The 23,942-nt window shown below is 54.5% G+C and overlaps 1 protein-coding gene across 2 annotated transcripts in view; it reads left to right on the forward strand.

The window, feature by feature from the left end:
* Positions 1 to 22,940, forward strand: part of NACC2 (NACC family member 2) — a 71,395-nt gene extending 48,455 nt beyond the window's left edge. The window contains exons 3-6 of one of the 2 annotated variants that reach the window (XM_061200882.1): positions 16,902 to 17,066; positions 19,290 to 19,395; positions 19,696 to 19,793; positions 21,263 to 22,940. In XM_061200882.1, the coding sequence (XP_061056865.1) occupies positions 16,902 to 17,066; positions 19,290 to 19,395; positions 19,696 to 19,793; positions 21,263 to 21,768 (875 nt within the window). In that variant the 3' untranslated portion in view covers positions 21,769 to 22,940. The remainder of the gene's footprint in view (positions 1 to 16,901; positions 17,067 to 19,289; positions 19,396 to 19,695; positions 19,794 to 21,262) is intronic. The other variant, XM_061200883.1, reaches the window with a different exon arrangement.
* Positions 22,941 to 23,942: the final 1,002 nt, after the last annotated feature.

Below are 23,942 nucleotides of genomic sequence, written 5' to 3' on the forward strand. Positions count from 1 at the left end.
TTTAAATTTTTAAATTTTATTTTTGGCTGCGTCGGGTCTTAGTTGTGGCACACGGGCTCTTCTTTGCAGCAAGCGGGCTTCTCTCTAGTTGCGGCGTGCGGGCTCAGTAGTTGTGGTTTGCGGGCTTTGTTGCCCCACGGCATGTGGGATCTTAGTTCCCTGACCAGGGATTGAACCCACGTCCCCTGCATTGGAAGGCGGATTCTTTTTTTTTTTTTTAAAGAATTTCACTTTTATTTATTTATTTATTTATTTATTTTTGGCTGTGTTGGGTCTTCGTTTCTGTGTGAGGGCTTTCTCCAGTTGCGGCAAGCGGGGACCACTCTTCATCGCAGTGCGCGGGCCTCTCACTATTATGGCCTCTCTTGTTGCGGAGCACAGGCTCCAGACGCACAGGCTCAGCAGCTGTGGCTCACAGGCCTAGTTGCTCCGCGGCATGTGGGATCTTCCCAGATCAGGGCACGAACCCGTGTACCCTGAATTGGCAGGCAGACTCTCAACCACTGCGCCACCAGGGAAGCCTCTGGAAGGCGGATTCTTAACCACTGGACTGCCAGGGAAGTCCCCTGATGAAGTTTAAATGGTCAGTAATTTCTCTTACAGATGATGCTTTTGGTGTTGTATTTGATTCTTTACCTAACAAGATTATAAGAATTTTTTCCCCTATGTTTTCTTCTAGATGTTTTATGGCTTTGGGTTTTACATTTAGTCTGTGGCCCATTTTGAGTTAATTTTTGTATAAGGTGTGAGACATGGATCGAGGTTCTGATTTTTTTTCCATGTGGATGTCTAATTTTTTTTAAGAAATTTAAAATATGAAAAAAAACCTATTATGTTTACCCACATATTTACCTTGTCCAGTTCTTCATACTTCGTATAGATTAGAGTTTCCATCTGGTGTTATTTACCTTCTGCTTGGAGAACTTCCTTCAACCTAGTGATGGAGTAGTAGTGAATTCTGAAAAATTACAAAGACGTCTTTATATCACCTTTTTAAAAAATCTGCCTTATTGAACTATAATTTTTTTTTTTAATTTTTTAAAAGTTTATTTATTTATTTATTTATTTATGGCTGTGTTGGGTCTTCGTTTCTGTGCGAGGGCTTTCTCTAGTTGCGGCAAGTGGGGGCCACTCTTCATCGCGGTGCGCAGACCTCTCATTATCGCGGCCTCTCTTGTTGCGGAGCACAGGCTCCAGACGCGCAGGCTTAGTAATTGTGGCTCACGGGCCTAGTTGCTCCGCGGCATGTGGGATCTTCCCAGACCAGGGCTCGAACCCATGTCCCCTGCATTGGCAGGCAGATTCTCAACCACTGCGCCACCAGGGAAGCCCTGAAGTATAATTTATGTATAATAAAATTAGTCAGTTTTCATTGTACAGTTGTCACCTTCATTCTTGAAGGGTATTTTTGCTGGATGTAGAATTCTAGGCTGACTGTTACTTTCGGCTTTCAGTAGACGTTCTCTTGTCTTCTGAAATGCATTTTTTTTCCTCAGGAAATCATAATCATTCTTCTCTGAGTTTCTCTGTATGAGTTGTGTCTTTTCTTTTCAGGCTGCTTTTATTTCTGCTTATATTTTGTTGAGCTTTTTGGACGTGTGCTTTTATACCATTATTCCTTCAAATATCTTGTGCCCCTCCCCCCACAACTCCAATTAAACATGTTTTTGTCCCTGAGGTCCCAAGGCTCTGTTTATTAGTTTTTAGCCTTTTTTTCTGTTTAGGCTTTAGATGGAGTAGTTCCCATTGCTGTTTCTTCATGGTCGCTGATCTTTTCTGCAGTTCCGTTTTGTTCTTATTTGTATGTTCCATTTTTGCCCTCATTGAGTTCCTGCTTTTACATTTTTTAAAAAGTTCTGATTGTATTTTATAGCTGGTTTTAAAGTCTTTGCCTGCTAATGCTGTCCCCTTTGTTATTTCTTGGTCTGTTTCTACCTACTGATTTTTCTCCTCCTTAGGATCACCTTTTTGTGGTTCTTCACGTGTCTATTAATTTTGTAACAGGTGCTGGACATCGTGGATGTTGAGCACTAGCAGTCTTGTCCTGAGTCTCTCATAGTGGAGTTAAGTGGAATTTCCATAATGAGTAATGATTTTGAGCACTTTTTCATACTCTTGGCAGCTTGTCTGTCTTCCTTTGTGAAGTGCCCATTTAAATCTTCTTTCCCACACTTTTGTAGAGTGAGTTGTCTGTCCTTTTCTCACAACTTTTCGTGAGCTTCTATGTACTCTGAATAGACCTCTTCTGTCAGACAAGTGTCGTAAATATCTTTTCCCACTCTGCAACTTGTCATCTTCTTCTTAATATAATTTTGATGTAGTAAGTTTATTAACTTTTTTCTCTTTATCAATAGCTATTCTTATATCTTGTTTAAAGAAATTTTCCTTTTCCTCCAGATCAGTGTAATGTTCTTCTGTGTACCTTAAAGTTGTCTTTTTGATTTGAAATCATTTTAAGTTTACAGAAATGTTTCAAGATAAGCACAAAGAACTCCTGTATACCTTTCCCTCAGACTCACTAGCTGGTAGGAATTTGCCACATTTTGCTTTGTCATTCTTTTTCTCTTTTTATGTATAGGTTTTTTTTTTTTTTTTTTTTTTTTCTCTGAACCATTTCAAGGCAAGTTGCAGATGTTATGCTCTTTTACCCCAAAATACTGAGCATTGCTTACAAACGGGACATTCTCTTGCATAAACACAGTACAGTGTTCAAAACTCAGGAAATTCAGGGGTTTTTTGTTTTGTTTTGTTTTATTTATTTATTTATTTTGGCTGTGCTGGGTCTTTAGCTGCGGCACGTGGGATCTTCGTTGCGGCATGTGTGCAGGATCTAGCTCCCTGACCAGGGATCGTACCCGGGCCCCCTGCATTGGGAGCGCAGAGTCTTACCCACTGGACCACCAGGGAAGTCCCCAGGAAATTCAGTTTTGACCCAGCACTACTATACAGTCAACGATGCTTAAATTTCTTTCTCCAGTTGTCTCAATATTGTCCTTTGTGGTCATGTTGGGTTTTTCTGATCCAGTATTCAGTTCAGAATCACACATTGCATTTCTGGTTATTCTCTTTAGTCCTTTTATTCTGGAATAGATTCTCAGCCTTTATCCTTCATGAGACTTTCCTTTTGAAAGACCATGGGCTGGCTGTTTTGCAGAAGGTCCCTCTGTTTGGGTTTGCTGGGTTTTGTCTCACGATTGGGTGCCTGGTGTGCGTTTCTGCTGGAACTCCACAGGAACAATGCTGTGTCCTTCTCCAGCCATGACCCTGGTCTGGCTCAGTGTTGGTGATGGCCCCTTAGGTCATTTGGTCAAGGTGATCTCTGCCAGGTAGAGTCACTGTGAGAAGAGAAGGTGTGTCATTAACCTTTCACCCAACCCTTTTAGTGTTTATTGATGATTCTTGCCTGGATTGATCACTACTCTGATGGTTGCAAAGTGGTGATCAGAACTCCATAACTCCTACATTTATTAGTTGGTGGTCTTTTGTACGGAAGAGCTTCTCCAGACCCCCTACTTATTTATTTTATTCCTTCACTTATTGTTGTTGTTTATTTGGTGTTAGTATAAAGTTGCTTTTTTTTCTTTAAGCATTTTCATGTTGTCTTTTTCAGCAAAATATCCCAGGCTCATCTTATGCTTTCTGTTCCCCAGCCCTGGAGTCAGCTTTTTTCCCTCTGAGTGGGGAATGGTATTTAGGAACCAAGATCTCGGTGCTACGTTTGCTTATTGCTACTAGGGTGCTGTTTTTATACCCTTTTAGTAGTCAGAGCTAGGAATTTATATATTTAAAAATCACGAGTTTGTACTGATATCTCCAAATTTAACTCAATGTCCTAGGCTTCTCCCAGCCTCCTCTCTTCCTTACGTCTGTTTTCCCCTCTAACAGTCAAGATTCAGACTCTCCTGCTTTCTTATTAAGGCTTTTCTCTCTGTAGTATATCTGGAATTGATATTTTTTTTAATGTGGTGTGATATGGGGCTCAAGATTTACTTTTTTTTAAAAAATTAATTATTTATTTATTTTTGGCTGCGTTGGGTCTTCATTGCTGCGTGCGGGTTTCTTTAGTTGTGGCGATTGGGGGCTACTCTTGGTCGTGGTGCGCGGGCTTCTCATTGCAGTTGCTTCTCTTGTTGCAGAGCACGGGCTCTAGGCGCGCAGGCTTCAGTAGTGTGGCACGCGGGCTCAGTAGTTGTGGCTCGCGGGCTCTAGAGCACAGGCTCAGTAGTTGTGGTGCACGGACTTAGTTGCTCTGCGGCATGTGGGATCCTCCTGGACCAGGACTCGAACCTGTGTCCCCTGCATTGCCAGGCAGATTCTTAACCACTGTGCCACCAGGGAAGTCCCATAAGTCTCTTTGCTTTTTCTTTTCCTTTTTTAATTTATTTATATTTATTTTTTGCTGCGTTGGGTCTTCATTGCTGCATGCCGGCTTTCCCTAGTTGCGGCGAGCGGGGGCTACTCTTCGTTGCAGTGTGTGGGCTTCTCATTGTGGTGGCTTCTCTTGTTGCGGAGCATGGGCTCTAGGTGCGTGGGCTTCAGTAGTTGTGGCTCGTGGGCTTAGTTGCTTTGTGCATGTGGGATGTTCCTGGACCAGGGCTCAAACCCGTGTCCCCTGCATTGGCAGGTGGCTGATTCTTTTTTTTTTTTTAATGAGACCTTTTATTTACCTGTTTGTTTGTTTGTTTATTTTTGGCTGCGTTGGGTCTTCGTTGCTGTGTGCGGGCTTTCTCTAGTTGCAGTGAGTATGGGCTACTCTTTGTTGCGGTGTGAGGGCTTCTCGTTGCAGTGGCTTCTCTCGTTGCGGAGCACGGGCTCTAGGCTCACGGGCTTCAGTAGTTGTGGCGCACGGGCTTCAGTAGTTGTGGGGCACGGGCTTAGTCGCTCCGCGGCATGTGGGATCTTCCCGGACTAGGGCTTGACCCTGTCCCCTGCATTGGCAGGCGGATTCTCAACCACTGCGCCACCAGGGAAGCCCCAGCCTTTTCTTTAAATATTGAAATGGTCATATAGTTTTGCTTTCCTGCTCGGTTGATGTTATAAATTGCTTTTTCGAATGTTAAAAAACCTTGTGTTTCTGGAATAAGCTCAGCCTAGTTGTGATGTAGTATCCTTTTTACACACCTCTGGATTCGACTGCCTAATTTTTTTGCCCTTTTTGGGGGGTGCTCTCTGGAGCTGTGACCACCCCCAGTCAGTGTTCATCTCCTAGAAGGAGGCCTCAGGTGGGTTGCCAGGTGTCCAGCAGTTGCTAAATCGAGGGAGCCACTCCCATCTGGCCAGACCCTGAGCGTGGAGCCCCTGCCTCTGCTGGGGGTGCCCCCCTGCCCCCCACAGAGCTCCAGCCTAAACATTGGGAAACCTGTTAAATGCATACCCCCCACCCACACAAGGCACACAGTGTGGGCGCCAGTGTAGGTACCCCAAACCCACATCAGAGGAGCGGGAGTTTGGACCCAGTGCCTGGACCACCGGCCACGTGGGACAAGCCCGTGCTTTTCATATTGCCTCATATTTTCTCTAGGATTTTTGCCACTATGTGGACGAGAGAGGGTGCCCTCTAATTTTCCTTTAAGGTAATCTCTCCCTTTTTTGCTAGCAAGGTTATCTGGCCTCATAAAATGATTCGAGAATTATCACCCCTCCCCCCTTTTAAAAATGACCTGGAAGAGTTTGTATAACATTAGTCCATTTCTTAAATATTTGAAGTAATGCCCAGATGAAGCCACTTAGGCCTGGAGTTTTTTGCAGGACGGTATTTATTAGATTCATGTCTTTATTAGGTCCAGGTTCAAATTTCTTTTTCTTCTTGTGTCAGTGTTGGCAAGTTGTGTTTCTCTTCAAGTTTATAGGTTTCATCTAATTTTTAGATTTATTGGCGTGAATCTACTACTTATATCCTCTTAAAATCTTCCTAATGTTTATCGAAGAAAGTGGCAAACTGTGACATGGGGCACATCTGCCCCATGGCCTGTTTTGGTAGAGCCCACAAACTAAGGATGCTGTTTATATTTTTAAAGAGACGTTTAAAAGGAAAAAAAAGCAAAAACGAAGGATATTCAACAGAACCCAGCCTAAAAGATTGACCCTCTGGCCCTTTACAGTAAAAGTTTGCCAACCCCTGTTCTGTAGAATCTGCTGTGTCATGTAAATATAATATTAACAATTAATATTGTTAATTTGTGTCTTTTTGCCTCTGCCTCATTATCCTTCATTCAGTCTTGCTAGAGAGTTTCCAACATACTAGTCTTTTCAAAGAACTAACTTTTGGATTTTTCCCTCTTATGTATACAGTTGACCTTGGAACTGCACGGGTCCACTTATACACGGATTTTTTGCAATAAATACAGTACCTGTAAATAAATATACATTTCTTTTTCACATTTTCTTTTCCTTTTTGATGTCTAGTGCTGGTAACACATATAATACCTACAGTGTTCTGTATCATATAAGACAATATTGATGCAGGTACTGAGAGACAGATGATTCATCTTGTAAACAGATGATGTAAGCTTACGATATTCGGTGAATACAGTCTAGTACTGTAAATGTATTTTCTCTTCCTTAGGATTTTCTTAACAACATCTTCTTTTCTCTAACTGACTAAGAATACGGTACAAATACATGTAACATACAAAATGTGTGTGAACTGACTGCATATGTAAGGCTTCTGGTCAACAGTAAGCTATTAGTAGTTAAGTTTTGGGGGAGAGGCAAGTTATACGCAGCTTTCCGACTCCTCAGGGGGGTCGGCGCACCAACCCTCTCATTGTCTAAGGGTCGACTGTACTTATATATATATATTTTTTTAAATTTCAATTTATTTCTACTTCCTCTGAGTTAATCAGCTATTCTTTTCCTAGTTTTTTGATCGATTGATTTCTCAGCCTTTTAAAATATATGCACTTTAGGGCTGTCCATTTCCTGGTCAGCACGGCTTAATTCTACCCAACACATTTTGATATGTTGTATTTCCATTATCATTCAATTAAAAATATTTCCCAGTGCTTTCGTGATTTTTCTTTTCTTGACCCTTGGGTTATGTAGTGGTGTGTTGCTTAAATTTTCAAACATGTTTTGGATTTTCCGGTCATCGATTTGTTGTAATTTCTGAATTAAATTTCCTGTGGTCACAGAATATATTCAGACTACTTCATTGCTCTGACGTCTGTTGAGACTCTGTGCCCCAGCAAGTGTTCCATATGCATTAGACAAAAACTATGTTGCACCAATAATTAAATCAAATCTTGCATACTCTTTCAGATTTGTTTTTATCTTCTTATGTTGGCTCAAGAGATGGGGTGTTCAAATCTCCAAGTAGGCTTTTAGATTTGCCATTTCTCCTTTTAGTTCTGCCGGTTATTATGAAGTTTTGATTTGGGTGCCTATCAGTTGCAGGCTTGTTTCATCTTCCTGGTGAACTGGTCCTCTTATCATCGTGAAATATCCTGTAGCACCAGGAAAGCTTCTTGCTTTGAAGTCTGCGTGGTCTTACATCAGCAGAGCTGCCCTGGCATCCTTCTCTTTGATGTTCACCTGGTGCACCTTTTCCGCCATCTTTCGCTTTCAAACTTTCTTTTGTTTGAGATTGTCCTTTTGTTTAAGATTGTCTCTTGGGTTTTGTTTTTTTAATCCAGACTTAACAGTTTTTCACTGGAGTGTTTAGTCCACTTACATTTCATGTAATTACTGGTATCTTTGGGTTTCATCTACCATCTTAACTATTTTCCCTTTGTCCCCTCTGATCTTCTGTTGTTTCTCCATTTTTTTCCCCTTCTTTCAGGTTAATCAAGCATTTTACTCTATTTGCCTTTCCATGCCTGCTGTAAGTTTGTCTACTGGTCACTTAAGGGTTGGAGGTTTCAACATTCATCCTGACTCATAGCCTTCCTTCAAGGAGCCTCACAAAGGCCTCCATCACTTTAGCCTCTTTGTGTCCCCTGTCGCACTGGTTGGGGTTGTTTGCATGTTTTGAGCTGCACCAGCCCTTTTGTTGTTGTCATTTTAAATAGTTGTGTTTATACTTACCTGCACATTTATTTTTTCCACATATTCCTGCTTTACCCTTGCCCTGTTTTTTTGGAGGCGCCGCACCGTGAAGCTTACAGGATCTTAGTTCCCCAACCAGGGATTGAATCTGTGCCCTCGGCACTGAAAGCGCTGAGTCCTAACCATTGGACCACCAGGGAATTCCCTACCCTCGCCCTCTTATCTGGGATCACTTTCTTCCTGTGGCTTCATGTCTTTAATCAGTTTGGAGTTCTGGGTCATTATAGCTTCCCACATGCACCCGCCCTCCTTCCCGGGCTCCCGTGACACGTGTGGTGTGCATTCACCGTGTCCTGGGAATTCCAGGTGACTTTTATTCTGTTTTATGACTTTCCTATTTCTTTTTTCTTCTGCTGCTTTAACCTGGAAGTTTTGGATTGAATTATTTTCCAGTTCACCAATCTTCTCATCTGCTCTGTTTAATTTCCTTTTCAACCAATCATATTTCTAGGATTTGATTGTTTTTATTGATTCTCATTTTCTGGTGAAATTCTCCATCTTGTACATTTCTTGCACAAATTAAGAGTCCTTATTTGAAAGGCAGTGTCTGGCTGTTTAACCTGTTACAGATCACCCATGGGTCTGATCTAATGTCTCTTTGTAAATTGTGGGTTTTTTTTTTTAATCATTTGGCTCTGCTTTCTTGTATTGCTGGTAATTTTTTATTGAATGCTTCACATTGTGTGAAGACATTTTGGAAGCTCTAAGCAGAGCTGCTCCAAAGAGGGTCCGGGACCTGTTAGAGGTCTGCCTGAGCGGCCGTCGGATTTATCAAGCAGTGATGTGACCTCCTGGAGTAAGTCAGGCTGGGCGCTCCTGGTTGCCTTGCTCCTGGGCCCTGGCTGTTCCCGGGTCTCGGCTGAAAGCCTGGGTGTTCCCCAGAGCACCGCCTCCTCGGCAGGCCCCAAATCTCAGTGTTTGTCCAGCCCATATGTGGGACGCCACATTCTTTTTTAAATTTATTTATTTTATTTTTGGCTGCGTTGGGTCTTCGTTGCTGCGCATGGACTTTCTCTAGTTGTGGCGAGCGGGGGCTACTCTTCGTTGTGGCACGCTGGCTTCTCATTGCGGTGGCTTCCCTTGTTGCAGAGCACGGGCTCTAGGCGCGTGGGCTTCAGTCGTTGTGGCACACGGGCTCAGTAGTTGTGGCTCACGGGCTCTAGAGCGCAGGCTCAGTAGTTGTGGCTCGTGGGCTCAGTAGTTGTGGCACGCGGGCTCAGTAGTTGTGGCACGCGGGCTCAGTAGTTGTGGCACGCAGGCTCAGTAGTTGTGGCTTGCAGGCTCAGTAGTTGTGGCGCACAGGCTTAGTTGCTCTGCGGCATGTGGGATCTTCCCGGACCAGGGCTCGAACCCGTGTCCCCTGCATTGGCAGGCGGATTCTTAACCACCGTGCCACCAGGGAAGTCCCCGTAAGTTTGTTTTCTATGTCTGTTGAGTCTGTTTCTGTTTTGTAAATAAGTTCATTTGTATCAGTTTTTAAGTTCCCACATATAAGTGGTATCTCATGATACCACTTTCTCTGTCTGATTTACTTCACTTAGTATGATAGTCTCTACTGGGCAACTTTTTTTAATGCAGCTTTTAGAGTTGTTCTTGCTGAGGGGCTCAGTCCACTATTGGCTACTGCCTCCTACTCACAGTGGGCATCTCCGGGGTATTTTACAAGTTCAGTGCATTTATTTCTGGGTAGCTAACGTGTGCTCGTTATCTTAAAGAATGTAGAACGATCATACAGTGAAAAGCCGTTCTCCCACGTGGCCCCTCCGCCTCCCACTCTGGTCCCCAGAAGCATCCACAGTCGGCCTGGCATCCACGGGTGGGCAGGGAGGCTGCGAGCTTCTCAAGGTCGGCACTGGGCAGGAGGATGGAGAACAGAAAAGGACATGGTCAGATCGGCGATAGACGAGCTGCCGGCATCACTGTGGGGGGTGTGAGGGGACCAGGTAGGGGACCAGTGGGGTCTCCTCGGGCCAGATTTGGGCGCAGGAGACAAAAAAACCCAGAACCCTGGGCCTGGGGAGGGGCAGCACCAGGTTTCATTGGGACGGGCTGAGTGGGAGGGGGAGCTGCCCAGAGGGAGTTTCAAGTGTACCGAGCTGTGGCTGGGGGGGGCGGTCACCAGGTCTGGTGGCCGCGGTGCAGGCTTGCACTGGCCGCAAAGCCCTGCTGGAGCACCGTCCAGGGTCTGGTCTCTCGGCCCTGCGTCTTCCCCAGCAGCTATGCCTGTAACTTCTGAGCACGGGGCCTGGAGACCCGCTGTGTCCCTTTGTGTCCTGGCAGCTGGGGTTTACACACAGGTCCTCCCGACTCTTGGCCTCGTGTTTCTGTTTCCACCTTTATTTTTCTTTCTTACTGGCTTTCCCTGCCAGACTTTTGCTATTTTTTACCCCACATGCCAAATTGCATTGGCTCTTGGATGCATTTCGTGCCCCCGTTTTAGATCCAAGAAATGGGATGCATCTTCCAGTCGGTGGTGTATCACAGTTACATAGCTGTCACGTAAAAGACAGAATGATGCCCGTGGTGACCCCCCCAGCCACCTGGGCCCAAGTGCACCTGCAGGAACCGCCACCTGCCCTGTTCCTGGGATGCTGATACAGGTGTGTTCAATGCACAGATGTCCTTCACGGGTGTGGTCCTTTCAAAACTGCCAGTCTGGTTGGCACTGAGCTGGCAGCTGCAGAGATGGGCTAGATCGCCCACCCCGTGGTGCGTTTGTCATGAGTGGAGGCCACCCGGAGCTGAGCGGAAGGGGGCTGGGGAGGGCTGAGCGGCCGCCTGGGCATGGAGTGGTGTGGCCTGAGTGTCCACCACCCAGAACAGCTCCGTCAACCAACCCCCAGGGCCCCAAGACTCCGCCGTGCTGCTCCGACAGTCACCCCCCAGCCCCATCCCCTGGCAGCCACTGTTCTCTGTCCCATGGTTCTGTCTTTGGAGTGTGTCCGACACATGGACCTGCCCAGGAGATAACCCTGGACACTGGCCCCTCTGCTGGGCACAGTGAACCTGGGATCCATCCAAGTTGTGCATCAGTGATTTGTTCCTTCTTGTGGCCCTGTGGTGACTGTCGTGTGGACGGCTTCCTGGCTGTCCCTTCCCCTGACGCAAGACATTGGGTGTTTCCAGTTTGGGGCATCTGTGAGCAGAGCAGGTGTGGACATTTCTGTACAGGGTTCGTTGCGTCCAGCCCTCATTTCTTTCTTCTCCTGGGTAAATACCTAAAAGTGGAATTGCTGGCTCAGCTATGCATACGGTTAACTTTATAACAAACTGCCGCATGGTTTCCAGTGTCCTCACCGCCGGGACGAGCATTCCAGTGGCTCCGTGTCCTTGCCGGCATGTGCTGTGCTCAGGTCCCGCTGAGCCGTCCTCATCGTGAGCAGTGGTGTCTCAGCATGGCTTTTACTTCCATTTTTCTAAGGGCTCAGGATGTTGAGCATCTTTTCATCTGCTTATTTGCCATCTATGTGTTCTCTGGCGAAGTGTCTGTTCAGATCTTTTGCCCATTTTTTTTTTTTAAGCATCTTTATTGGAGTATAGTTGCTTTACAATGGTGTGTTAAGTTTCTGCTTGCCCATTTTTAAAATTGGGTTTTTCGTTTTCCTTCTGTTGAGTTTTGAGAGGCCTCCCTGGAGACACGTGGTTTGCAGATCTTTCCTTGGTCGGTGGTAGCTGGCTTGTCTTCTCGTCTTTCATAGACAAGAGTTTTTCATTTTGATGAAGTTTAGTTTCTCATTTAATTTCTTTTAGGGATTGTGCTTTTGGAGTCACGTTCTAGGCTTTTAGCTGAACCCAAGATCACAGATTTTCTGGTGAAAGTTTTGTAGTTTTGTGTTTTACGTTTAGGTCTGCAACCCACTTGTGTTCATCTTTGCGTAAGGTGTGAGGTTCGGCTCATGGGTTTGTGCCTGTGTGTCACCTGTGACTTGGCACCGTTTGTTGGGAGACTGTCACTTCCTTCTTTGGGTATGTGTGCATCTTTATCACAGATCAGCCAAGCGTACTTGTGTGGGTCTGTCTCTGGACCTTGCACTGTGTGTCTTGCGGGCCTGGTCACTATGCTTCGTGGGGAGCCAGTGTTGGGTGGTGTGGTGCAGCATTTTTCTTTCCATTTGGTTTTCAGTTGTATTTTTCTATATAATTAAGAACTAGGGATTCGGTTTCTTATGCTGCCATCTGAACAAACGGCATACACTTTTGTGGAGTGGGGATCACCTTCTTTGTCCCCTGTCCGCCCCACCCAACCTCAGCAAAGCTACACTGCGGCTGGACCAGGGCGGCTCGGGCACCTGCCGGTGGGCACCCACATTGCCGGGGCTCCCAGGGGCGGGGGTTGCTTATGCTGTCTCTGATGGTGATTCCCTAGGACACACTATGGATTTGGGGATGGGAACAGGGGCCCTTTGGGGCTTCCTGGACATGACAGCATCCTGTGGTCGGGCGTCTTGGTGTGTGTTGCCCAAGGAGAGGGTCCAGCGATTTCTTCAGATTCCCAGTCTTTGACCCTCAGGAGGTTAAGGAAGTTCAGGACTGAGGTCAACGTGACCCTCCCGGTTTCCCTCCTTCCATTCATTCTTTTTTTTTTTTTTTTGGCTGCGTTGGGTCTTGGTTGCTGTGTGCGGGCTTTCTCTAGTTGCGGCGAGTGGGGGCTACTCTTTGTTGCGGTGCGTGGGCTTCTCATTGCGGTGGCTTCTCTTGTTGCGGAGCACGGGCTCTAGGCTCACGAGCTTCAGTAGTTGTGGCATGTGGGCTCAGCACTTGTGGCTCACGGGCTTAGTTGCTCCGCGGCATGTGGGATCTTCCCGGACCAGGGCTCGAACCCGTGTCCCCCTGTGTTGGCAGGTGGATTCTTAACCACTGCGCCACCAGGGAAGTCCCCCATTCATTCTTTAAAAAAAAAATTTTTTTTTATTGTGGTAGAGTGCAGCTAATATAAGATTTACTGTTAAGACCCCTTCTGAGTGCACAGAATCAGGTACATGCACATTGTGCCACCATCACCACCATCACTTCCAGAACTTTCTCATCTTCCCAAACTGTCCCCACTCGACACTTGCTCCCCTCCCCCCGCCCCAGCCCCAGGCCCCACCGTCCACTTCCTGCCTCCATGGGTTTGACTCCTTCAGGGACCTCACACGAGTGGGTCCTGCAGGCTGTGTCCGTCCGTGTCGGGCTCCCCTCCCTTGCGTGATGTCTCCCCTGTTTGGGTTCAGGCAGGTGTCATGGTGGGGGTAGCAGGACCCTGAAGGCACAGCCTGGACCCCTCTTCCTCTCCAGCTAGAGACCCTGCAGGGCCCACCGTGCACCCTGTGCACACACTGGTGTTTTCTTCGGCCCTTGTGGTGTGAGGGAAGCTTCTGCCTGCCTCCATCCCTGCTGCCCGTTTGCCCAGATCAGCTGCTGTTCCAGATCGTTCCATCGGGACCTTTACGACCGTGACTCACCTTCCCTACACACAGAGCGAGTGCTCACCCCCCGATACAAACAGCTAATTGCTTTCACGCGCTTCTCTTCAAATTTCACAGGGCCTAAATATTTGGAGCCCACGATCCTAGAAACCAACATTATAAAGGGTTATAACCGGGGCCGTTGATGATACAGGTGGCCGCCCCGGTCCTGGGGCAGCAGGAGGCCGCCGGGTCCCCCGGTGCTCAGGGAGACCTGGGTGTGATCCGAGGGATCTCTGCAGGCTGCCACACCCCTGCCCACAGCCCACTGAGGGGTCTCCCATCACCCTTGCCGTCAGGCACTGGAGTGACCCCGCCAGAGGCCGCCAGGGAGACTGGAGGGGCCCCGTCACTATGCCCTGGTGCACAGACTCTCCTGGGTTTCCAGAACCTCTTTGTAACTCGGCACCCCTCCCTAGAAGGAGGCCGCTGGAAGCTCGGGCTGTGGTGGGTAATTTGGGGCTGGGGAGGGACGGGGGCACATGAAGCAATTCGGAGCACCTTTCCAGATGAGCCACCACTCTGTTGAGGGTATTTTTAGCCGGCGCAGTATCCGGCACATGGCAAAGCAGAAATAGAAGTGGCTCTTTTGGTTCTTCTGGATCTGACAGCCTCTGGCTCTTGGGGAGCCGTGCTGGGGCTGGGAGGGGGGGGTGGTGGGCGTGCGGAGCGCAGACAACTTCTGCTGTTTGGAGAAACATTGTGGCCGAGGAGTTGTAGATGGGGATTATTTCTGCTAGTGAGCGCTCTTTATGTAAATGCCACGGCGCCAGCGTTGGCGCCCTGGTCCCGAGTCTGCGAGTGTAATCACAGCAGGCTTGGGGGGGGAGGGGGGCGGGGCGGGCCGGGTAATTATGTTTTAAAATATCATCCGGGTTGTTTTTCCTGTGCTCCCTGAGCCCCTGGGTAATTCCGGGTTTGGAAGATTCTGGCGGCTCTCTGCCGATCTGCCCCCAGCCCCTGCCAGCGTTCCCCAAACATGCCAGGTGGGAAATGCTGCCCGACCCCCCCGAGCGGCCACCCTTCTGACTTCTGCCCTGAGCTGTGCTGCAGCCTCACCCAGGGCTTGGCTGATTCAGGAAAACTCCCTCCTTTGACCTGGAACTGGCCGCCGCCAGGCCGAAGGCACCGCGTGCCACCCTCGTCCCGTGCATACTGGCAGGTGCCTCCCTAGGAACGGCTGAGCCCCGTGGGGACATGGGGAGGGGTGGCCTGGGGGTCCCCTGGTGGGGACTGGGGCTGACTCCGGAGCGGGTGATTCCAGACCCTGGCGGGGTGGGCTAGAGCAACAGGTGGGTCCCCAACCCATCCTCGGGGCTGGAACTGACCATCCTGCCTTCTCCCACGGGACTCGCCCTGTGGTTTGGGGGGTGCTGGCCCTTCAGGGACTGGGCAGCCCTGACCTTTCCCCCACAAGAGCTTGGTGCAGAGATAACTAGGGGCTAATTCATGCTCACACTGTGCCAGGTCTGGGGCTTGGGCACCCTTCCTTGCCAACCTCCCCCTCCTGAAGGGCTTCCAGGTCCTTCTCCCAGCCCCGCCTGGCCTCCCCCAGACTTAGGTGCCTCTGCTGAATTTCCCTGTGGCCCCAAGAGGGTGTCACAGTGCAGAGGGGATGGGACGCCGGCCAGCCCAAGGGGCTGCCTCTGACCATCTTGCAGTGGCCTCGAGACCTCCCCAACAGGCTCTGCCACTGAGCCCCTGCCCTGAGCCTGCTGGAGGAGAGCTTCCAGCCCAGCCTTGCCCTCTGGGTGTCTGAGCCCTGGGAGGTTTTACAAGCCACGCTCTCCCCCGCAGTGGTCACTGAGGCTGCTAATGAGAGCCGTCGTCCTCAGCAAGGAAAACCCAACCCCGGGTGGCCATCAGAGCAGCCCGGAGCCTTTCCAACCTGCAGACCCTGCCTGGGTGCCCGCGTGACGGGTGGGTGACGGGGGGGACGCGCCCTGGGGCCTTCACCTGCAGGCCTTGCTGCTCAGCCAGGTGTGTGGCGTGGGCCCTCCCTGGAGCAGCTGTGATTTCTCAACAACGACAGCTGCCGGGAGCAGGTGGCCCTCCCAGGAGTGACCCAGGATCGCCGTGTGCTGGGGACACAGAGGAGGGAGGCCGTGCCCCTGCCCTGTGTCTGGCCGGGATGGCTTGAGTGCGGGCCGCAGGGTGAGGAGTGCTGGACGGATGGCCGTGTGTGAGCCTGAACGGGGAGGCCGGCCTGCGGTAGAGCCCGGCCGGGTACGGGCCTCCAGCTGACCCTGCAGTGGGAGCCGGGCATGTGATGCTGCCCGGGCTGCTGGCACCGGGCAGGAAAATGAGGGGGGGGGGCAGACGCGGGGCAGGAAGTGGGGGCCTGCTTGTAGGGTCTTGGGGCGCCGAGCCTGGTGAGGTGGGGTCCTGCCCACCATGGGGGCCTCCACGTGGCCGCTGCCCTCACCCAGTCTGGCCGCCTGCTGAACCCTCTGGGCTGGGCACTCCCTGCGAGCAGGGGACAGGCCCTCGGCCTCCCAGCACCTGGGGAGGCACCTGGGTGTGCTGGGTGCCCAGCAAGTGCCCAATAGACTAGCCCCCCACCATGAGCCCGAGAGGGAACCCCCAGCCCAGCCTTGAGCCCCTCCAGAGGGCCCGTGGGTAGGTGGGTGGTTAGGAGGCCGGCGGGGGGGGGATGGGGCCGAGGCGGTCCTCTGCTTGGTGTCCTGTGCGTGGTGCTTGCACTCAGGGTGTGACACGGGGACGTCAGAGGGGGCCTCCCCCACTCCCCACCCCCGCCGCCCCATCATAGCTGCAGGTGCTGGCGCGCCTGGGGGTCCCTGATTACCCCCAGTAGTGGTTTGTCAGGAACATTCCCAGACAGCCCGGAGGCCTGGAGCCGGCGTGGAGACAGCGTTGGCGCTGCCCGGCTGTGCCACCGCCTGGCTTTACTGTTGGCGAATATTGATGGAGCTGCTCTTGGCCAGGAATAATACGTGGTGCAGCCTCTGGGGGCGGGGTGCCCACGCGCGGGGGCCTGCGTCCCCCCCACCTGTAGAACGGGGCTGCTGTGAGGAGACAGGCTGGGGAGCGGTTGACAGTACGGGTCTGTTCCCCTCCCCCGCTCTGCCCTTCCTCTGCCCGGTCCCCTTCGCGGGCCGCTCCCTCCCTGCCCCCACCCCCAGCCCTGAGCCCTCATTCCTGCTCGCCCTGTAGGCCTCAGCCTGCTGGACACCCCCCCGGGAGCCTCCCGGGCCCCCAACGACTTGCTCCCAGGCCGGCTGGGAGCCCCTCGCCTGCCTTCTCTGCTCTCTGGTTCACTCGGGTCCCCCGGCAGGGGCAGCACCTGGTGGGCGGGGAGGGCGGGCATGCAGCAGGCCTGGCCCGGGCCTGGGTGGGCAGGAGGGGAGATCTGCTGTGTCCCTGACCGGGTGGCCTCTGGGCCCACAGTGCAAGAGAAGCCGGAGCCCGTGCCGCTGGAAAGCCGTTCCTGCGTCCTCATCCGCCGCGACCTGGTGGCCCTGCCCGCCAGCCTCATCAGCCAGATCGGGTACCGCTGCCACCCCAAGCTCTACTCCGAGGGGGACCCCGGCGAGAAGCTGGAGCTGGTGGCAGGTGAGGCCTCCCCCCACCCTGTCTGTTGTATGCAGCTGCCCCGCCTGTATTTTTTCTTCGGAGCTATGAACAATGGACTCATCACCAGTCAGTCAAAAAAAAAAAAAAAAAAGAACATCTTAAATTTCCTCTAATTTCCTTTTAGAAGAATGTGTCATTAAGAGGAGTTATTCAATTGAATTAATTTAGCATTTTAATTGAATCCCCTGGGCTGGTCGCGCTTCTGATTGGCAGGGGCTGCAATCATGATTGTGTTTTAATTTAGGTCGCGGATAAAACCAAGTCCCGTACAGTTTACTAGCGCCCCCCCTACCCCCAGCTCCCCAAGTGCCCAATTGCCTCGTTCGAGGGGTAATGACCAGAGCTTCCAAACGGCAGCTCCCAGGCAGCAATGGACTTGTTTCTTCTGTAAAAACAAACAATACAATGGGGTCCAAAGCCCCTTAGGGCTCGTGCCTGTCGGAAATATTTATCTTCTCAGTGTTGGGATGCATTCGGCCTCACAGCTCCTTGTAGATTTTTTTTTGTCCGCGCTGTGAGGCTTGTGGGATCTTAGTTCCCCGACCGGGGATTGAACCCGGGCCCTCGGCAGTGAGAGCGCAGAGTCCTAACCGCTGGACCACCAGGGAAGTCCCTCCTTGTAGATTTTTAAGGCTGTCCGGCGGGAAGATGAGAATTGATGGGGCCTGCCCTCTTCCTCCGTGAGCTGCTGGGCCATCACTCCTGACCAGCACCCCGCCTGCCGCTCCCGGGCAACATCATGGGGTTCCTTCTGCCTGAGCCGTCCCCACTTCTGGAACCACGCCTCAGCAGGCGGTCTCGCCTTGCAGCTGACAGGAGGGCAGCTGGGCGGTCGTGGCTGGTCTGGGTGGACCTGGGTGGGGTGGGGACGCCCCCGGCCATGCCCCGAGCCCCCCGCCCCTGCTGGCTGGTGCCGTTCCAAGCAGCATCCAGCTCCTGTGTCCAGGCAGCGCCAGCATCAGGCTGCACCGGGTTCCGAGAGCAGGCAGGCTCCTCAGGTCCCTGGGGGTGGGCGTGGTCCCCAGGGAGGCCTGCTATCACTTTGGGGTTGGGAAGGGTGCAGGCCGGCCGCCTTCCCTGGCCAGGCCCCACCTGGCCCCAAGCCTCCTGCTAAGCGCCCGCTTTACAGATCTCCCCACAGCGAGTGGGCTGTCCGGCCCGTGTGGCACAGGGTGACCTGCCCTGCCGTTGGGTTTGAGGCTCTGCAGACCTTGGGTGGGGTGAGGCCCTGCGGGACCCTTGGCGTGTCGTGGCCGGAGACACCCGATGGTGGTCTCCATCCAGAATCAGCCACGTGCTTCTTAACCGGGGCCTGTGGGCTTCTCTGGAGACCTGGCTCGTGGGGGACAAAACGTTAAGCCGGGGAAGGCCCCCCGAAGCCGGAGTGGCAGCTTTCACCAGGGAGTCCTCGCATCCCTGCCCTGCCCCGCCGCCGCCCAGAAGGGAACACTGCCTTGTTCATGTTTTCCAATGAGGAGATTCAGTACGTGCCCTGTAGAAAGTCAGATCATAGACAAAGGCCCAGATGAGGCCCTGTAGGCTCCCGAGTGGGGCCGGCATGTCCTTGCCCTTCAGTGTTCTTCACGCCGGCTGACTCTTGCGGAAGCTCCTCTCTCCACGGGCAGCGTCCAGGGGAAACAGAGGCTCCTGTCGTCCCTGTCCTTGGTTGGCCTGAGCCCTGGTGGGGGCCCGGCCTGGCCAGACTGCAGGGTGAGGAGCACTGAGGGGCTCACTGGTCCCGTCTCTGCCCCGGGCTGACTCTTCCCTCCCGGCACCGGGAGAGGTCCGTGCTGGGCAGGGGGCAGCTGCAGCCTGACCGCCATGACTCCAGCTCCCGTCACTGCCCGCGGCTCTTTGGTGTTCAGGGAGAACTGAGGCAAGATGAGTGTTTCCCAAACCCGAATGCAGGTCATCAGCTCCAGGCAATCCCCTCGAGGCTGGGAGGGCAGTTTGGGGACAGCCCTTTGAAGCGTGTGACCAAGGCTGCCTGCTTCTGGTGACAGGGCCCCAGTGCAGCGAGGAAGGCCTGGAGCGTTGTTCCCCAGCCCCTCGGGGTCCCAGGCCTGGAGGGGGGCTGCCCCATACCCTCCCCCACCGACCCCCTCACCCGTGGCCCGCCCGTCCTGGCCCCAGCAGCCCCTGGGCTGCCCGTGGCCCTGGGTCTGGGGTTGAGGGCCTCCCTCTTGTGTGTGGCGGCCGCAGGCTCTGGCGTCTACATCACGCGCGGGCAGCTGATGAACTGCCACCTCTGCGCAGGGGTGAAGCACAAGGTCCTGCTGCGGCGCCTCCTCGCCACCTTCTTCGACAGGTAGGTCCCCCGCGGGCCCTGCGGTCTCTAGAATCTTCTCTAGACAAGGCCGTGCGTCCAGGGTCCCCCACCTTCCCGACCTCACAGGTGTCAGCCTGAGGCCGTCGGCCAGACCCGGGTCTGGGGAGGGCTTGTGGACCCCCCCAACAAAGTGAAGAACCACACCGGCTCCACGTCACTGGGTGGGGGGGGGGGCTCCTTCCCCTAAGGGGCGGCGGGGCATGCAGGCAGGGACCCTGTTCCCGTGCGTCCCCTCCAGCCGGCGGCCTCACGCTGCCCCCCTTCCTGTCCCCCCGCCAGGAACACGCTGGCCAACAGCTGTGGCACGGGCATCCGCTCGTCCACCAGTGACCCGAGCCGCAAGCCGCTGGACAGCCGCGTCCTGAACGCTGTGAAACGTAAGAGGAGGACCGGGGTCTCGGGGGTGGGGAGGCGTCTCAAGGAGCTCCAGGAGCCCCCAGGCCCTTGGATGTCAGCCTGGGGGAGGTGGCTTCTCCCCAGGAGCAAGCCGGGCCGCAGGGTCGAGGGGGAGAAAAGAGCAGCTCGCGGGGGCCCGGTCTCGAGGTGTTAACATTCTTGGTAGGTTTGCAAGCGTGATGAATTCAGCTGCGAAACTATTTTAATATGTGAAATAGATCTAATTTTCCTTTTGGAACAAAACCGCTTATTTACATTTTGGGGTTATTTTGAGCCTTTGCCATCTGCTTGGCCCGCTTCTGCCTCCCGCTGCTGGGCCCGTGGGGGCGGAGTGTGGTCCATCTCGGTGGCAGACCGCCGCCCCCGTCCCCCCCGCACCCCCCAGACGAGGAGGAAGCCACCGGTGCCCGGCACGGGCCAGTGCAGCCAAGAGCACGTCCTCCTGTAGCTGTCGGCACGCGAAACACTGTCTTAGTTTTCTTGCTTAAAAAAATCTCTCTTGTGAGGCTAATTCTGTTTTAGAGCAAAGAGGGGCCTTTGCAGCCAGTAATCGCGTCCCAAAGCATGGGTGGGATGCCGGCAGGGGCTCTGGGAAGATGCTGAGAGGGGGTACAGCTGGTGCTGCCCCAGAGCGGGGCTCACAGTGCAGGGGGCTCACGCTGGGGGACCTGCCTCTGGGTTCCGTGCTGTTCGGAGAGCTGGATCTTGTGTCTCCTGGAGGAGAAGCGGGGAGAGGGCGTATCGTTATTACTGCTGCTGCTGATGCCACTGCTGGGCTGGGGTCTCCGGGCCGGGGACTGGGCTGAAGACAGGTGTCAGCCGGCCCCCGCCTCACTCCTTGCCAGCCCTTTGATCGGGCCCAGAGAGACCCGAGCCTCACAGCTGAGTGGGTGCCCAGGCCCTGCCCCGATTCCCACTCCACCAGGGCAGGGATTCTATCAGGCTTGTCTGACCAAGGATGCAAGGTGGGTGGGACAGAGTGGGAAAGCGAGGCCCAGAGATGGGGGCCCACCCAAGGCCACACTGCCAGCCAGTGGTCAGGAGGAGCCAGAGCCCCGTGGGCCCTCTGTGCTCCTGCTAGAGCCGCAGGCTGGGGTCCTGTTTGCTCTGACTGCCCCTCCCCTGAAGGTTCCCCCAGGCTGTCCCAGAGGAGCAGGGCGGGGCCTCCAGCAGTGAGAAGGGTGACCGCTGGTCTTCAGGCTGACCCAGGAGAGGCCTCGGTGGCCCTGTGGTCTCCCTTGCCAGAGGGGAGCAAGGTGGAGGAGACCCTGGAGGTCCCTGGCCTGCCCCACTGGCCCCGCGGTGGCCTCCCCAGCCCAGAGCGCTCTGCCCCCTGGCTTGTCCAGGGCATCTCAGTCCCACGGCCCCTCAGGAGGCGGAGGGCCGGCATCATGGGATTCCTGCGGGTGGGTGGCCGCTCACGCCACCTCCCGGCGCCCTGTCCTTGCAGTGTACTGTCAGAACTTCGCCCCCAGCTTCAAGGAGAGCGAGATGAACGTGATCGCCGCGGACATGTGCACCAACGCCCGCCGCGTCCGCAAGCGCTGGCTGCCCAAGATCAAGTCCATGCTGCCCGAGGGCGTGGAGATGTACCGCACGGTCATGGGCTCCTCGGCCGCCAGCGCGCCCCTGGACCCCGAGTTCCCGCCCGCCACCGCGCAGGTGTTTGAGCAGCGCATCTACGCCGAGCGGCGGGGCGATGCCGCCAGCATCGTGGCTCTGAGAACTGACGCTGTGAATGTCGACCTGGGCGCCTCCACCAACCCCACCTTCGAGGCCGGCTCGGAGGCCGACGGCGCTGGCTCGGTCGTCCAGGAGGTGGCCGCGCCCGAGCCGCTGCCCGCCGAGGGCCAGAGCCCCCCGCAGCCCTTCGAGCAGGGCAGCGCCAGCAGCAGCCGGCCCGCGACGCCGGCCACAGGGAGGAGACCGGAGGGCCCGTACGCAGGGACCTTGTAGGAGCCCGAGGCCGGACCGGGCGCCGAGGCGGGTACTGAAGCTGCTTGCATGCGTTACTAATACAGACAAATGTGATCAAGCCACTTACCTACTGAACTGCTACTGTTGCCTGAAAAAAATGTGATTTTTATTCTGCTTGTATTTAAAATTCATGAAGGAAACAAATGCATTCGTTATACTGTAAACGATGAGGCCCCTGGCGACCTAGTTGCGAGGAAGGTCCCGGGGCTCCTTTTTGATATTCGAGAGGTTAGTCTCCACGTTGTAGCTTTCCCTCCCCCTGTGCGGGGAGGGGGCGAGAGGCCGCCAGACCCTGGTGCCCGGCCTCCTGCCCCCACGGCTCCCTCTGCCTGGGGCGAAGCCAGGGGCCTGTGGGGCGGGAGCACGTGTCTCGGGACCCTCGTTCCTTTCCCACGGGGATCCCCCACTCCTCGGGGATCCCCCACTCCTCCGGGACCACGGGCCAGGGCTGGGCCCCCAGGGGCCAAACTCCTTGTTCTCCCTTTTTCCTGAGACTCGGGGCTCAGGCCCGCCGGGTCCGCCGTGCGTGTGGGGTGTGGGTGTGTGTGCGGAGCGTGTGTGAGCGTATGCGGGGGCGGTGGTGACGGCACAGTGATGGGCCGTGCTGGTCACTGTGGGTGGTGGAAGCGATCTTGGCTGCGTCTGCTCTCCTGCCCCGCGCCCGTGGAGTCTGCCCGACCCCTGAGGCTCCACGGACCCTCGGTCCACCTGGGACCCAGGGCCTGGGCCGCCGGCCCCAGCACCTGCTGGCTCCAGCCCGGCCACCCGCCCACCATCCTGTGAGGTGGGGCCCCTGCCCCAGGGCAGCCCACGCAGTCCGCAGCCCCGTTGGGTTTATGTTTGTTTGTTTATTTGTTTTCGTCTTAATTCAGATCTATTTCATGTATGGTTTGGAAACTTTCAGACCCAAAAGAGCAAAAAAATTAGGGAGGATTGGGGTCCCTGCCCCCACCCACTACGGCTTGGGGGTGGATCCACCTGGATACCGTGTCCCCCAGCCCCCCGGCCAGGTCCCACTCACCTCCTGTTGAAGTGCAGCCAGGGTGTGTTCCGGAGGAAGGGAGCCGGGGGCCAGGCTGGGGCTGGAGCCAGGCCCCTCGGTGCTGGGCTCCCCCGTATGCGCTCCGAGCCCTGGGGTATGCGCGCCTCTGACGTTGTGGGTGGGTGGTGGGCACAGGCCTGAGCTGGGGCGGTTTGCAGGTGCACGGATTCTGGAATGCATGGCGGGCGGGGTGGCGGGGGCGTGGAAGTGTTGGTTGGAGGCTGGAAAGCTCACTGTGAAGTTTAATTGCTGTTTGCGGGGAGGGGTGCAGGCTGTCCGAAGTGCTCGTGTCCGGACGTCCAGGGGCTGCCTTTCCCTCGAGTCCCAGACAGCCTCCAGGCCTGGCCAGAGGCACACCCCACCCCCAGACTTGAGCGGGCCTGCTGCTCCCCCCCCCTCTCGTCCCCCTGTCAAGCAGGTGTGGTTCAACCCCCCGACCCGCAAAGTTGAGCTGCCCTAGTGGGTCCCAGCGGGGGGCAGCCTGGGGGGCAGGGCAGGGGGCTTAGGCACTCTCCCACCCGGGCTCCTAGTCCTGCTGACTGCGGCCCTCCCTTGTGGAGGGCCCTTGGGGGAGACCTTGGGCAGGGGTGGGGGGGGGCGGGGGGGCAGGGGGCGGGGGGGAGGGGCGGGGACGCCTTCCAGCGAAGCCAGACAGGTGCCTGCCCTCCAGAGAGCGCTGATGGCTCCGGGCCGGGGTCGGGGGACCCTCGGTGGGCACGTGGCACAGGGAGGGCCGAGCCCTGTGGTTCCGGCCCGAGGGGCTGCAGCTCCTTCCTGCTGGGGCTTTGGACCAACCACCTGGCCCAGAGGCGGGCCTCCTCTGTCTCAGGCCCAGGTGGGGTTGGAGCTGGCAGGGCACCCCCCAGGCCCACAGCCCACCAGGGGCCAGGACCAAGTCCTCCTGGAGTTGGGAGGAGGCCACACCCCCTAAGCTGTGAGGAGGCTGTGGGGCGGGGCGTTGTGGGTGAGGCAGACCCCACCGTCCCCTCTCCAGACGAGGTCCCTTCATCTGTCCCTGCCCCACGTTTGCACTTTCATTCCACCATCCCTGGGGACCTTCGGGGGCTGGCTGCCCGTCCTGGCTGTTGACAGAAGGGCTCGCTCTTCCCCT

This window comes from Eubalaena glacialis, chromosome 9, assembly GCF_028564815.1.
Source record: "Eubalaena glacialis isolate mEubGla1 chromosome 9, mEubGla1.1.hap2.+ XY, whole genome shotgun sequence".
In the NCBI taxonomy this organism is placed as follows: Eukaryota; Metazoa; Chordata; class Mammalia; order Artiodactyla; family Balaenidae; genus Eubalaena; species Eubalaena glacialis.